Source organism: Volvox carteri (assembly GCF_000143455.1).
Source record: "Volvox carteri f. nagariensis unplaced genomic scaffold VOLCAscaffold_6, whole genome shotgun sequence".
NCBI lineage: Eukaryota > Viridiplantae > Chlorophyta > Chlorophyceae > Chlamydomonadales > Volvocaceae > Volvox > Volvox carteri.
In genome coordinates this window covers 1616593-1630898 of record NW_003307549.1, presented here as the reverse complement: position 1 = coordinate 1630898, position 14306 = coordinate 1616593, and the positions used below count along the sequence as shown (strand labels likewise).

The window sequence follows — 14306 nt, the reverse complement described above, 5'->3', positions numbered from 1 at the left end:
GCTTTGCTGCTTTTGCACGTGTGTAATCGCACCCCTCTCCCCTCCCCTTTCCCCCGCCCCCTGACACATACACACCGGCCTCCTGCCTTTGCCCCCTCCCCCTTTCTGTCGTCAAATGCACAGGATCACGAGTACTGGACGACGGTTCACGCCGGACAGCAGGTTGCGTTGCGTTGGGGTGGGAGGGGGGGAGGAAGGGGGAGAGGGAGGGGGGAAGGGTGTGTGTGAAGGGGTTGGAATGTGGTGGCGCCGGGTGTCGGTTTTGTACTGTGTGTAACTCGGAAGTCAGGACGGATTGACCGACTGAAATACACGGGACAGACACCTTCAAGACCGACATTGGGCCGTGGTAAGCAATGCCTGAGGAGGAGTTAAGGGGGTTCAAATCCGCTCTGTGTGTGTACCTGTACCAGCTGCTGCTGCACTTCTCCCCCCCCTTCCCTTCCCTTCCCTTCCCCAGGAGGACCTTCTTGCCGCCTGGCGAGCTGACGCTGAGGAGTGGCGCAGGCGGCTGGTGGTGGCGGACCCCGTCATGCGAACTACTTTACCGCAGAAGCCCGCCAAGCCCGCGCAGACGGACCGCCTGGCGCCGTTGCTACATGTGAGGCGGGGGGCGAATATGAGCGAGCATTCATTCACCTTTGCTGTTCAGATCTCACCTGCAAAACACACCGTGTGGCATGACTTGTCTTTTTTGACGACCTCTCTCCCCTTCCCTGGGCCCCACGCACTTCCCCCTCTCTGCTCTACTGCTCTACTGCTCTACTGCTCAAGCAAGGAGGCTTGGCCGTGTTAGGATTACCAGCCTGGCTAGCCTTAGCAGCCTACCTCTACCTGGTACTGGGCTGAGTGTACCTAACCCTCTCTCCCACCCCAACCTCTCTCATCTTCCCCCTTCCTGCCCTGTCCTGCCCTCCGCCTCTTTGGCCCTGTTCCCCCACTCCCGGCCCCTTGCATACGTATTTCCCCTTCCGCCCGCCTTGCCTTTATCCCCGCTTTTAGGGTGATCCCATCAAGAAGGGGTTCAAGATATCGCACGCACCTCCCGCGCCCATAAACTCCCAACTGGCGATACCCTGGACCGACCCACATGCGCCGCAAACTACCACAACGACGAACAACAACAACAGCAGCAGCAGCACCAGCAACACAGGCCGTGGTGGAGGGGGAGGCAGCGGAAGCGGAGGCAAGGTGGACAAGGCCAAGCTGGCGGCACTGGGTGAGCGCACTGAGCAGCGACTGCGACCCATGGGTCGGGACTCGGGTGGCGGGTACATGTGCAGAGGGCCAGGAAGACTGCTTTCACTTTTCCCAGGCCTAGGTTCCCGATCTATGAAGCTAACCCCAACTTAAACACGTCATGCTGCGGCCTGCACATGCACGTGTGTAATTGGCTGGTGTAGTGAAGTGTTTGTGTGGGCAGTGACGACCATGACCTTGTCCCGGGCGCCGGAGGTTCCCTAGAGGGGGCCATGTTGAGAATCGGTCATGGTGATTTTTCTCGATCCTGAGATGATGTATTAAGACGTCCTCTTTCGCAGCTTTTACCCGCCATACAATGCCGCGTCTGCAAACTGCTTTTGATGTTGGGCCTGCCCTCCCTCCATGCCGCCTCCAACCACCTAACCGACCAACCAACCAATCAACCAACCAAACAACTCCCAGGCAACAAGGACTTCAGGAATACCAACGCGAAGCCCAAGATCGCACTCCACAAGTTGCCGTACAACCAGAGCTGGAATGCCTCTGTGCACGACAAGTACTACGAGGGCAGTTGACTGGCCAACGGAGTACCGGCCGTTCGATAGACCGATAGACTGATTCGCACTGCATTAGCGCATTGGCGCTATTCTTTTCCTGCCTGGAACGCTCCTTCCTTGGAAACGATTCTGTTTCCATCAGTATCGCACGTTCGATGGCCCAGGAGCACCGGGGGTAACATGGTGGACTACGAATCATCCATCTAGTTATTGAAGGCCAGGAAACCGATCAGGGAACCGACCGAGCACTGTGATGTCCACGTCAGAAACACGTGCCCTGGGATTTCATGTCGCGTACGGCACATAATAAGCCAGGCGACGCGTAAGAACGACATCATGGACTGCGCCGTACGCGACATGAAATCTCAGGGCACGTGTTATATATATATATATATATATATATATATTTCCTGAGATAGCTTAGCCACGGGAAGAGAACACGACCGAAGGCAGCGTCTGTATGTCTGTATGTCTAAATGTGTGAGCGGCTTCGCCGCTTGAGCGGAGGGTCGGTGTATTGCCCGGTAGGCGCTGGCTTTTTTCAGGGTTGGTTTGTTGAGGTCATCTCGCCAGATCATCGCCGCAATGTGAGAAAAGCAAATTGATTTCTTTTTTAGGAGGGGGAGCATGTAGAGGTCTGTGGGCAGTCGAAACTCTCCGGATTGCCCAACCAGGTGGCTTAGGAGGAATGGAGCTACGGACGCTTGCAACTGGGTCCAGCCATACTCGCACGTACACCCACACCCACACACTCACTCTCTCTCTCTCTCTCACACACACACTCTCTCTCTCTCTCTCTCTCTCTTTTACGCAACGCCAACGGTGACGAGTGGGCGACCTGGTGGTTGGGGAGGAGGGAGGGTTCCCGTGTGGCTGACTCTGTTTGGGCCCCCACCCCCCCTGTGGTACACGGTATGTGGAATGGGGGCGGGGTTGGTGGGTAAACGGTGGGTTGCCAAGGTAAGGGAAGCTGGAGGCCAAGTCCAAGGTGAGGTTGGAGCCAGAAGGAGGGAGGGGCAGAACAAGCTGGGAAGGATCGAGCTGGGAGTCGCACGGAGAGCGGGTGATTCAGCCTCAATGGATGGTAGCTGCAGGTGTGTCTGTTGGCCAAGAAACAGCATTTGGGTGTTCTGCAACGCAAAGGTGCAGGTGGGGCGTGCTGCGAACCGTGCTGTTGCTTCCGCTGGGGCTGGGGCTGCTGCTTTGCTGAGGGATGCCTTTGCCTGACGTTTTAAAGACAGCCTGAACGCTAAGTGGCGAGCAGGGTCTAATCCAGTATACGTGCGGATTGGTTAGAATGTTGTGTCAGAGGCTCTGTGTTGTTTGGGTTATCTGCTATATTGCAGCTTCAACCAAGGGACTTTTCTTGCCTTGCTGGGCACCGTGGGTGGGTGTTTTAATCAAGTCACCGGAAGCCACAAAGCCTTCGGCCCATACTCGCCCAGATTTCAGGCTCGAGCTTCCAGATATCGTCCCCCGTCCAGTGGGAAGCAGTTCCCGCTCCTATCCCCTCGGTTTGGATTATTGGATCGTCTAACGCGCGTTCCCAACTGGTTGCTGCGCAGCAAATGAGCTAGTATCCTAGAAATTGGTGAATACCTGGTAAACGTGTTGCTCGAGAGCTTGGCAGGGCACGCAGCCGGTGGCATCGCACTGCACCATTGCATATTGAGATAGGACGGCGAGTACGGCAAGGGACGTACGTCAACGCGGCAAAGTTCAACCCGCCCCTGCCCTCAGCTGGTGTATGTGCTAAGAATCGCATGCGTCCGTTCTGATTCGTGGTGGCCAAGCTGCCTCTCAGCTGCAATTAGTTTGAACTTCTCCAATTGGCGGTGCTGAATAAGGTCACCCAACAAAATTTGACAAACTTGTCTTTTTAATGTAAATCTGGTATTGCCTATTTGTTTGGACAATAGTTTTTAAGCTTTCGTTTCAACCCAGGCTAGCCATGGCACGACCCTCGGACAGCCTAAGCGCCATCTGGCATCAAACCGAGACCGATGTGGAGGCCTTGAGATCACATATTCAAGTAGTAAGTCAAAATGCCTTTGCTTCTCCTAACAGCTGTTTGTCGTGCCGCCGTTCGCTTTCCTGCTGCCGCTACGGCTGCCAAAGTGAACAACAGTACCGCGATACCCGCCCACATCACCACGTCGGCCGGAGGCGGGTCATGCCTCCGTGTAGCACCTTCGCTCCACAATGGTAGTCCAACTCCTGACCTGTACGGCTCCACGGCTGGGCCGCCTTTCGGCGTATGTATTACGCCCATAACTATGCTGCAACTTTATTGAAATACTGCCTTTCGAAAAATAGTTCACCTCCCCATTTGTGGACTCTACTGCGCATATTGCATGACCGCGCTCACAGCTACTCAGAAAGCAGTATCGTACACCATAACCCTCCCGTAACATCCGTCACCACCACCAGCATCACGGCCTTCTTCACATCACACCATATGCACGCAGTCACGATATACCACCAACTCAGCCACCGTTTCCCCCTATTTATCCCGATCGGTTCGCACCCAGGTTCTGCAAGGCGGTGACGAGGCGGCGGAGCGCCAAGCCTTCGAGAACATTCGCGTACTGCTAACCCGGGTCAAGATGTGTGCAGCACTGGCGAGGGGCGCCTCCCACGAGCAGGAACGTCATCACATGGTACGGCAGCAGCAGGCCGTACAGGCCGTACAACAGCAGCAGCAACGGGCCGCGAGGGTGGTGGCCGTGGCGCAGCAGGCAGCTGCGCGGCATCAGGCACAGGCGCAGGCTCTGGCGCAGCAGGCGCAAGCCGAGGGGCAAGGGCGGGTAGCAGCCGCAGGGTCGGCGCAGGGAGCGTCATCGGCATCACCGCCAGCAGTGGCGCCAACCACTGCCGGGGCAGGTCCAGGGGGCCCGCCAGCGGGGCCGTCCACACAGCAGCAGCAGCAGCAGCCAGCGGCGGTGGCGCAGCAGCAGCAGCAGCAGGAGCAGCAGCAGTCGGCCCAGGCTCAGACAACACACCCGACGGCAGCAGCGACAACAGCACAGCAACAGCAGCTGCAACAGCACCTCCAGCAGCAACTGCATTTACAGCAGCAGCAGCAGGCAGCAGCCGCTGCAGGGGCAGCCGCCATGGCGGCGGCCGCGGCGGCGGCGGGGAGGCCGCAGACCGGCGGCATGGCGGCGGCGGCGGCAGCTGTGGCCGCGGCGGCGGGATCCCAGCGGGCCGTGTCCGCAGCAAACCCGTTTTCCGCAACCGTTGTTGCCCACCCCGGTGGCTCCGGCGGGATTGCGTTTGCGGTGGGTGGATGGGTGGGTGCGGTGCGGTGACATGGGCGGGGTAAGGAGGTAATATGACTTTATGCGACCGAGTCCTGCCACCTACAAGTGAAGAACCAAACCAGCTGGCTAAGAGAGGTGAAAGGGCTTCTTCTGCTGACCTCCTGAAGTAAGCGACGGAGCACATCCTTGATATGTCGCAGCTGCGGAAGCTGTGGACGTGGCTGAGGTGCTGTCTGTGTGTGTGTGCGCCGTTGTGTGCCGCCTCCGTACCGTACCCATTTCCGCATTTTCATTCTTCTCCATTTACCTTTGCTCCGCCGTTATTCGGACCCTTAATAACCCCTTATAACTCCGTACTCCTCAGCGCGCGCGGGGGCCCCCTGCCTCTTCTCGGGCCGTGTTCACCCACCCGGTTCTATTTTACCCGCCGGTGTCTCGTCTCTGTGTGTGGCGCTGAGGAGCCCCACCGTGCCATCGCTCTCCCCCTTCCCCCTACACACACCTACCCCCTACTTTGGGCATCTTGCCAGTTGGTTACTGATGGCATTGTTATCTTTATCATCATCGTTCGATTCCCCCCTCTCCCTCCTTCCCTTCCCGGCACTGCCCCCGCGTTCGCGATTGCAGGTCCCCGTGCCTGCGGGTGCGCGACCTGCGGTGTTTAACCCTCGTAAGTGGTGAAGGGGATGAAAAGAGGAAAAGTGGTGGAGAGGAAGCAAAGAATCAAGTGTCGATATTCCCAAAGCCTTTGGGGGCCTTGCAAAGTCAATAAACCGTTGTTGGTTGGGTGGTTGGGGTAGGACGCCATCCCAAAGGCGGTTATTGACCGTGGAATGGTTGATTTCGGATGTAGGGGAGAGGGAAATAGTAGAGGACTGGCTTAATGAGGAGTGTGTTAAATAGCGGGCCTGACGTATAGACAGACAGACGGACAGACAGTTTTTTTAAGGTGTGATTTCTGTTGTCAACAACAATAGGTGCAATAAGGCCGTCGGATTCACGTCTGGAACTGTACGTAACCCCATGCTCGGTTTCTCTGTTAACTGTACAGCGGCTTTTTATGTTTCCTTCCCCTGTATCGGCCTTGGTTTGCAGTGCTAAATCCGTACGGCACGGTGGTACCGCAGCAAATGGTGCCGGTGCGCCCAGCCGTTGTGACCGGTGCGCCCTTCAGCTCTGCGCAGCTCAGCGCTGCTGCACAGCAGGCGGTGACGCTGCGGGCTCATCAACAACAGGCGGTTGCGGCTTTCTCAGCAGCGGCAGCGGCGGCGGCAGCAGGTGCGGGCGATAGGTGATGCTGGAAGAAGCGCCGGCTGCACAATTGGTCTAAACTGCTGCGTTGGTTTGCTTTTGCAGGATCACAAAATGCAAATCAACCTCCGAAGGGGTGAAGGCGACCGCTCAAAGCAACCAACAACGGACGAGGCTTCGGAGACGAGCCGCTTGCGGGATGTTTTGTTGATGTGACCATTATTCGAGTCTGTCATTTAAGTCTTCCTGCGGTGACCATAATAGTAACCCATTTTAGCAGCCGCGAAGGCTCCTGTGGCTGGGAAAGCTTGGATTTTCGTAGGCGACTGTTGAAGTTTTTCAATTGTCATTAGCTTAGGATCGCTTCGCTCTTCCAGTCTTTCTTCCAATTTATTAATTGTAATAATACTATCCAATTCGTTTTGACATAATGGCGACTCGATTATGCCGAGCTTTTTCTGGTGCGCCGCTGACTGCTAGCCGTGGCCTGCTGCATCGCGCGATCATCAGCTCTTCTCCTTGTGCTTCTCGAACGCCTCATGGATCGCGATCTATTAGGTGCGTATATTGCGGGTGGCGGCTCAAATATATGCGAGGCACGCTTGTGGCTCAAAGCCTTAACTTCAACCAGCTCGTATCCTACCACAATTCTTACGCGAAAAGAGACAGAATAATGGTTTGAAATTTATTGACATTTGTGGGTTCAATTTTAATTGCTTTTATGCTTCTGGAAACGTTGGCTTGCGCTGGTGAAATGTAGGACAAGCTCTATAGCACGCCTGACAGCGACTTTGCGCAAGCTTAAGCAAATGGTTTGACGCTTTGATGAAAGCTGCGATGGTTTGCTGAGTTGCTGTGCTTTGGGCTCTATCTGCACGTACTGTTCTACAAACCTTTCTATACATATATTTGCGTAACAAAAATGCTAATGTATCAGCGTTGCCTGCGCTGTTATGGAACGTGGAAGAACGACTAAATGAGCGCCTTAAGGTGATTCGGTTAGGTCTTAGTTGGATTCTCGAGAGCGAGTAGGTGGACTCCATTTCAGCGTTCTCGCTGGACCGCCGGATGCCGTAAAAAAGCTGTCTCGATGTGGGTGTTGCAAAACACAGACAGCAGTGCCCCGGCGGTCGGGGACACATGTATGTGTGGATAAAATGTGTTAAGTAGGTGGTTACCAAGGAGACCTCACAGTAACCACTTGGTCACTAACAAAAAGCCGAGCGCAAAAACGTTTTAAACGCACAGTGCACAGAGCGCACCAAATATGTCCATCCATTGGAGCGTACGTACCAGCACCTTCAATCTCCATTTTTCACCTCCATTTTTCACGTTCTTCCTGTTTACCCTGTTATTTGACTGCCATCTCCACCTGGGCCGGGGTCAACAGGTCTACCACGTTGGCGGCTCTGCAGGCGGGCATTGTGGGGTTGCCCAACGTGGGCAAGGTGCGCGCCAGGGGACGGCGCTATGGAGGGGGTCCCCAGGGCTAGGTTCGGGGAGGCGCGCATCTCCAGACGTGTGCACACAATGCGAGCCCATGTTCTCTTCTCGCATCTCAAATAGTACTTCAGTAGACACGTGGGAAGAGGGCGAACCGCAGGCGGGGAAAGGGAAGCTTGGGGCCGAGGGGAGAAACGCAAGCCCTCACTGCTCAGGTTGGTCAGGCAACAGCTGCGCTCCGGAACCAGCAGCACAGGCCATGGCCGCCGCCACCACCGCCACAACAGCCTCAACCGAGCTCAGCGTCTTTCGCCGGGGGTACTAAAACTTAAGTAACTTGCACCCACATCCCCAATAACAAGGACACTCGTCCCAGCAGCAGCCCCCCTCTCCCTCCCTCCCTAGCTCCCTAGCTCCCTAGCTCTCCCCACCTTTCACCTGGTATACACACACATTCCCACCGCCGCAATGCCTCTCCTCTTCCCCCGCAACCGGTCGTGCTGTCCGGGCAGTCCACGTTATTCAACGCGCTGGTGGAGAATGGTAAGGCCCAGGCGGCCAACTTCCCGTTCTGCACCATCGAGCCCAATGTGGGCATCGTGCAGGTGAGGGCGGGTGGGATGGGGCGGGTGAGGGCGGGTGGGATGGGGCGGGTGAGGGCGGGTGGGATGGGGCGGTGCGGAAGGCTGGGAGCCATGAGGCTGAGGGCCGGGGTGACGTGATGGGTGAGGAGCCCGCGGCGGCTGGGGCCCTTGGTGGTGGTGGTGCGGGTGGTGGTGCTGGTGGTGGTGCGGGTGGTGGTGTAGGGGGCGGTTGATGACCGCGCAGTCCTGGTCTGGCGGCGTAACCCGTGCCCCGCCCTCACTCCGCTTAAACCACACATATAAATTACACACAAACATACACACAAACACACACATGCACAAACATACACACAAACACACGCAAGGCGTGTATGTGGAAACCCGCGAACAGCGTACACACAAACGCAAACACAAGCACAGAAGAACACGCACTCCTCCTTGCCCCCCCCCAGACCCTGTGATGTACTCTCCCCCCTCCCCCCCTCCCCGCCACCCCATCAGGTGGAAGACCCCCGGCTGAAGGAGCTCAGCGGCATTTCGGGATCCAAGGAAATTGTAAGTACGGCAGTACGGCATGGCTGCATCATCTGCATGCAGAGGATGGAGGGATGGGCGGGGAGGTGAATGAGCGCCATGAGGCCAATGAGTGAATGCCGACCGTATGTCTTGAGTCTGTCTGTATGTCATTATGCTGGGCAGGGCGAGGGGCAGGGGTAGTCGTCCTTGTGGCTCTCCAAAACAGGGCTGTGGTATGTGTGTGTGTGGGGGCGCCTTGGGGGGGGGAGGGGGGGAGTGGCTAGCTATGTAACTCGACTGCGCCACCGCTCACCCAGCAGCTGCAACCCCAGCCCGGCCGGGGCCCGCTGCAGCTGAGCGCTGAGCTCTCAGGGCCCCACCTTCCCCTTGGGGGCCCCGGGGTCACTGCTTCCGCCGCCGCCGGCTATCTTTCACCTGTCCCTACGCCCTGTATGTTTGTGCGTTTGTATGTCTATGTCCGTGTATGTGTATGTGTATGTGTTTCCCGGCAGATCCCCGCCACGGTGGAGTTCGTTGACATTGCCGGTTTGGTGAAGGGCGCCTCCAAGGGAGAGGGTATGGGCAACCAGTTCCTCACCAACATCAGGAACACGGACGCCATTTGCCAGGTGGGTGAGTGGTAGGGGGGGAAGTGGGCGGAGTTTAGGCTCTGTGTGTGTGTGTCATGGCACCTGGTTTTGTGCATGTTTATGTGTATGTATGTCCGTGTGCATCGTGCTCTTACGTCTCCATGAGGGCGGGCGCGTGCGTGCTCGCGGACCTTCCAGGACGGAGCAGGAGCACTTGCCGTACTAGCAGTGTGTATGCCAGTGGCAGTATGTATGCCTGTATGTAGGTTTGCGTGTTTGTGGTAGCGCTCGAGAGCAATAGCGGCAAGGGAGCCGTACAGTGGGTCGCCTCTTCCCCCGGGGGGCTTACGTGTGGAGTTATAAAGAGCTGCCTGTTCGTGTGTTTTCTCGTTGTCGTACTCTCCAACCTTCTCCGACCCCCCACGTGCGGCTTCAGGTGGTTCGCTGTTTCGAAGACGATGACATCATTCACGTCGCGGGTAAAGTGAGTACGGCAACGGGTTTCGGTACGGCAACGGATGGTTTGGTCTTGCGCGACATGGGTGCGTGATGACGGTCGAGTACGTGTTTTATAGCTAGAATCCCGCTGCGATCTAGCTACTAGGGGGGATGTACTCATTAGCTGCGTGATGGGTGTTTTTCCTCTGTGTCTTGGGGCCTATATTGGCAACGAGCAACCCGCTTGTCCTTACATGCCGTACATTTCCGTACCATACAATAGGATCCTGGCTGATGCGCCCTGTCATTCATTTGCCCGCTCCAGCCCCCCTACCGGCGGCAGAACCCAAACCCTGACTTAGGGTCCCTAAGCCCTTCCACAGGCGGCGATTCCTCCCCCCCTCGTTCTCTGGTTGGTCCCAACCTGCACCCCCGCGCGTTCCCCCCAAAGGCGGGTATCTGCTCACTTTTACATCCACATTCACTCACTCGTTCACTTCCGGCGCTGTGGTATTGTCAAGGTCCGCTCTTGCCTTCCTCCTAACCCGGTGTGTGTTTCCCCCCTCTCCCCCCCTGGCCCCCCCCGGCAGGTGGACCCACTGGACGATATCGATGTGATTAATTTGGAACTGGCCCTGGCTGACCTGGGGGTCATTGAGAAGCGGGTGGAGAGGCTCAAGAAGGGTGAGGGGGTGTGGCGCGAGTAATCATGTGCGTGCGTGTGTGTGTGTGTGTGTGTATGTGTAGGGGGGTAAGGGGGGGAAGTGGGGGCTTGGGGGCTGCGATTTCTGCACCCGTGGTGTGCGCGTGTGTGCAACGGCTTGCCGTACAACGATGCTGTTTTGCAGTCGGAGGGTGAAGGAGTGAGGCCAGATGTTTCCCGCCTTTTCGTTGGGCCAACGACTATCGAGGTACGATAAAATCCTTGAAACTGGCCCACATAAGTGCTCCTTAACCACACACACACACACCGACTACTCTCCTGCGACGTAGCTCCTGCGACTGCCCCTGCGACTGCTGCTACTTATAATTCCTGTTGCTGCTGCTCGTACTGCTGCTGCTGTTCATCAGGCAAGAAGTCCGGCGACCAGGCGGAGCGCGACGAGCTGGAGCTGGCGGCACTCGCCAAGATTCAGGCTGCCATCGAGGCGGGTAAGGGCGCCCGCACCGCCCCCCTCACGCGGGACGAGGCGGCGGCGGTGAAGGGCCTGGGGCTGCTCACCCTCAAGCCCCTAATCTACGCGGCCAACGTCGTGGAAGACGACCTCGCAGACCAGGGCGCGAACAACCGCCATGTGCAGGTTTGTACGGGTGAATGCGGGGGCTCTTTCGTACGGGTTCGTTGTGGTGGGCAGTACATCATATACAAATGGGGTTGCGCGAGTTCGGTGCGGGATATGGAACAATCTTATGATCCTTATGTGTTCTGAGCCGATATGAAGGGTTATATATATGTATGTATACACGTATATATGTATATTTGTGTTGTATGTTTTTATATTGCGAGTCTTGGGTTTAACTGTTCCTTTCTTCATTTCACGACACGTGTGTATTAGGACACGGGGGACAGAGGACTTAACAGTGTGTGCTGCCCGGCTAAGCGTGTTGATGTTGATGTTGATGTTGATGTTGATGTTGATGTTGATGTTGATGTTGATGTTGATGTTACGGAGTTTAAGAGCCCAAAGATCGATACGACTGCACCGCTGCGCCGGTCCGCTGCTGTACGACTTAAATAAAAAGCCGTTTCAGCACTTTTATTCCCCTGTCCTCCTGCTGCTGCTGCTCCCCTCATCGTGCTCCTCAACCCGCGGCCCTTTTGGTCCTCCTCCCTCCCCCTCCCCCTTTCCCCCTCCCCCTTTGCCGTCCCCCACCCGCCGCCGTCCTCAGGCCCTCCGTGTGCGCGCTGCCGAGGAGGGCGTGTCCGTGGTGGTGGTGAGCGCCAAAGTGGAGGCGGAGCTGAACGAGCTGCCCAAAGAGGAGGTGAGCGGGCGGGAGAGAGAAAGAGGCTGGGGGCGTGGCTGGGAGCATGGGGGTGTCGGCGGGGGGGGGATTGGAGGTGGAGGGTTGGGCCTTTAGGTCGGGGATGGGAGGGGGAAAAAGGAGAAGAGGGGAGACCGGAGCTAGGACTGAGGCGGGAGAGGCATTTTGGCGTGATGATGTGATGATGTGGAAAATAAAGAAGCGGGGAGAGAAGGAGGCGGTTGGACCCACCATCGCATCGCATTCGCCCTCCAGGTTTCTTTTGTCCGGGCTCCGTCTTTTCCTCCTAACCCCTCTGCCCTTCATTTGTTAAAGCCGGCCAGCTTTCCTTTCCCTGTTGCTTATTCCCATCCATCCACCTCACCATCCTCCAGTCACTCCCCCCCTTCCCCCTTCCCCTGTTCCCCCCTCCAGGCTCGTGAGTGGCTGGAGTCCCTAGGTGTCCAGGACGGCGGGTTGTCCTCGCTGGTGCGAGCCACGTACTCCACATTGGGGCTGCAGACCTACTTCACCACGGGTGAGGGGGGGTGAGGAGGGGGGCTGGGGGAGGGGGGAGGAGAGAGGGGGGACGTAGGGACGGGGCGGGGTGTTCTTGAAGTGGCTGGAGAATTCCGCCAACCACTACCAACCCGCCGGCTACCTACCGGGCCGGGGCCCCACTCGGCCGCCACTCGGGCCGCTTGAAGGGCGAGTACCGGCCTGGGCATTGCGGTCTAGGGTAGAGTGGAGCCACCACCAGCTGTACGTCCGTCACCTTCACCACCACAGGGGGCCCCTTGGGGGCCGAACCCATGAGGGGACTCGGGCGCTGTTCAGGGGGATGTGCCGCAACACGAGAGGAGGTCTTCACCAAGGACCCTCAGTGCCAGTGAAACCCGAACACAACCCGAACACAACGGGAATGTAGGGACCAAGCCACAGAGGAAACACACACACACACATACACCCAGCTTGTGAGTGCTCGTTGCTGGCCCCCTTTGCTGTGTGGCCTCTCGCGCGCGCCTGCAGCCTCTCCGCCCTGACCGCCGCTGCTTCCCCCCTCCCCTCCCCTGGCAGCAGCTTCACTCGTTTGTGGTTCGTGTTTCCCTCCCCTCCCCACCTCCCCCTCCCCCTTTTATAAATCCGGCCCTGACCTCCAGGCGAGAAGGAGACACGGGCTTGGACCATTCGCAAGGGTATGACGGCCCCCCAAGCGGCCGGGGTAATCCACACGGACTTTGAAAAGGTACGTTGGGAAGGGTGGGAGGGTCAAGATAGGAGCTGCGGAAGGAGTAGGGGGAGGAAGGGGGGGAGTTACAAAAAGGGGGCCCCCAGGATATAGAGCAAGAGGGGGGAAGGCGGTGAGGCCTAAGGCAACGCGCAAAGGACGTTTAGGGTTTTAGAGTAGGAAGCCTCAGCTCCGGCAGTAGCAGCAGCGACAAGCCTGCAGTAGCGGTTGTAGCAGTTCGGCAATCTGCACATCCATGTCGTCTAAGGCGAGTTCCGGTCCTCGGCTTTTGCGGCCCCAAACCAACCAAGAACGAACAAACAATCCTATCAATTTCGTCAGATATCAATCCCAACCCACAGGCCTGCTGCTGCTGCGGCTGCTGCTGCTGCTGCTGCAATGGGTGCTGCAACTGTTATCCTTGTTGTTGTCCTTGCTGTTGTTGCGCAGGGCTTCATCCGCGCCGAAACCATCGCTTACAACGACTACGTCAAGTACCAGGGTTACACGGGGGCTAAGGAAGCGGGGGCGCTAAGGCTGGAGGGCAAGGAGTACGTGGTGGAGGAGGGGGATGTCATGCTCTTCCGGTTCAATGTCTGATCATCTGGCCTAGCGTCGTGTGTGGGGGGGAAGGATGTGGTGTGCTGTGCGTGCTTGTGTCTTTTTCGTGGTGGTGGCGGTGGAGGGTTTTTTTTGTTGGCTGTGTTGGTCGCGACCCTGACCACACGAACCAACATGCCCGTGGTGACGGTGCATTACGATTGGTCACGTGACCTGATGCGGATGTTTGGAAAGGTAAGTCAGGGGGCCGGGGGGGCGGGGGGGAGAGAGACTGCGGAGGGGGGGGGCCCCGCTGGCGCGGTGCGGTACGCCGTCTCCATGCACGTGTTGGGGAGGGGGTGACGCTGTCCTGGATGGCCTCCGGACGAGTTGTCTTGAGGCGGAGGCCGAGGCGCGTTTTTTATTATGTGTGAATCCGCGCGCACGTTCGTGGTGCTCATGTACCGCAATTTCTCGGACAAGGGCTTCAGGGCTTTCTGCTTCGTTGCGTCGCTGTGGGTGGAGGGGCACTACATCGACAAATGAACGTCTTCCAGGGCATCGCCGCGGTCGACCCAGGGTTGACCCAAATCAAATTTCAAATCGCCAGTGTTCGGTACCCATGTCGCCCACTCTATCAGTGGGGGGAAGTTGTTACTGAACGGCGGCCGTACCGACCCCGTCCGGTTCTCAAGGCAGCTATATTGAGATGTCAGCAATATCCACTAGCA

At 57.6% G+C, this 14306-nt stretch overlaps 2 protein-coding genes across 2 annotated transcripts in view; both read left to right on the top strand.

Moving 5' to 3' along the window:
• VOLCADRAFT_87751 (uncharacterized protein) overlaps positions 1 to 1778 on the top strand; it is a gene marked incomplete at both ends in the record, with an annotated part of 4982 nt that extends 3204 nt beyond the window's left edge. The window contains 4 exons of the mRNA XM_002947490.1: positions 124 to 178; positions 461 to 601; positions 1003 to 1219; positions 1666 to 1778. Of these exons, the coding sequence (XP_002947536.1) occupies positions 124 to 178; positions 461 to 601; positions 1003 to 1219; positions 1666 to 1778 (526 nt within the window). The remainder of the gene's footprint in view (positions 1 to 123; positions 179 to 460; positions 602 to 1002; positions 1220 to 1665) is intronic.
• Positions 1779 to 7683: 5905 nt separating this feature from the next.
• Positions 7684 to 13635, top strand: VOLCADRAFT_57264 (uncharacterized protein; the record flags this gene model as incomplete). The annotated part of the gene is made up of 11 exons (XM_002947489.1): positions 7684 to 7722; positions 8230 to 8322; positions 8803 to 8856; positions 9330 to 9446; positions 9844 to 9891; positions 10436 to 10529; positions 10917 to 11140; positions 11736 to 11828; positions 12243 to 12345; positions 12968 to 13053; positions 13486 to 13635. Coding segments are annotated over 11 exons (1101 nt in total), but the record flags the coding sequence as incomplete, so codon positions are not given.
• Positions 13636 to 14306: the final 671 nt, after the last annotated feature.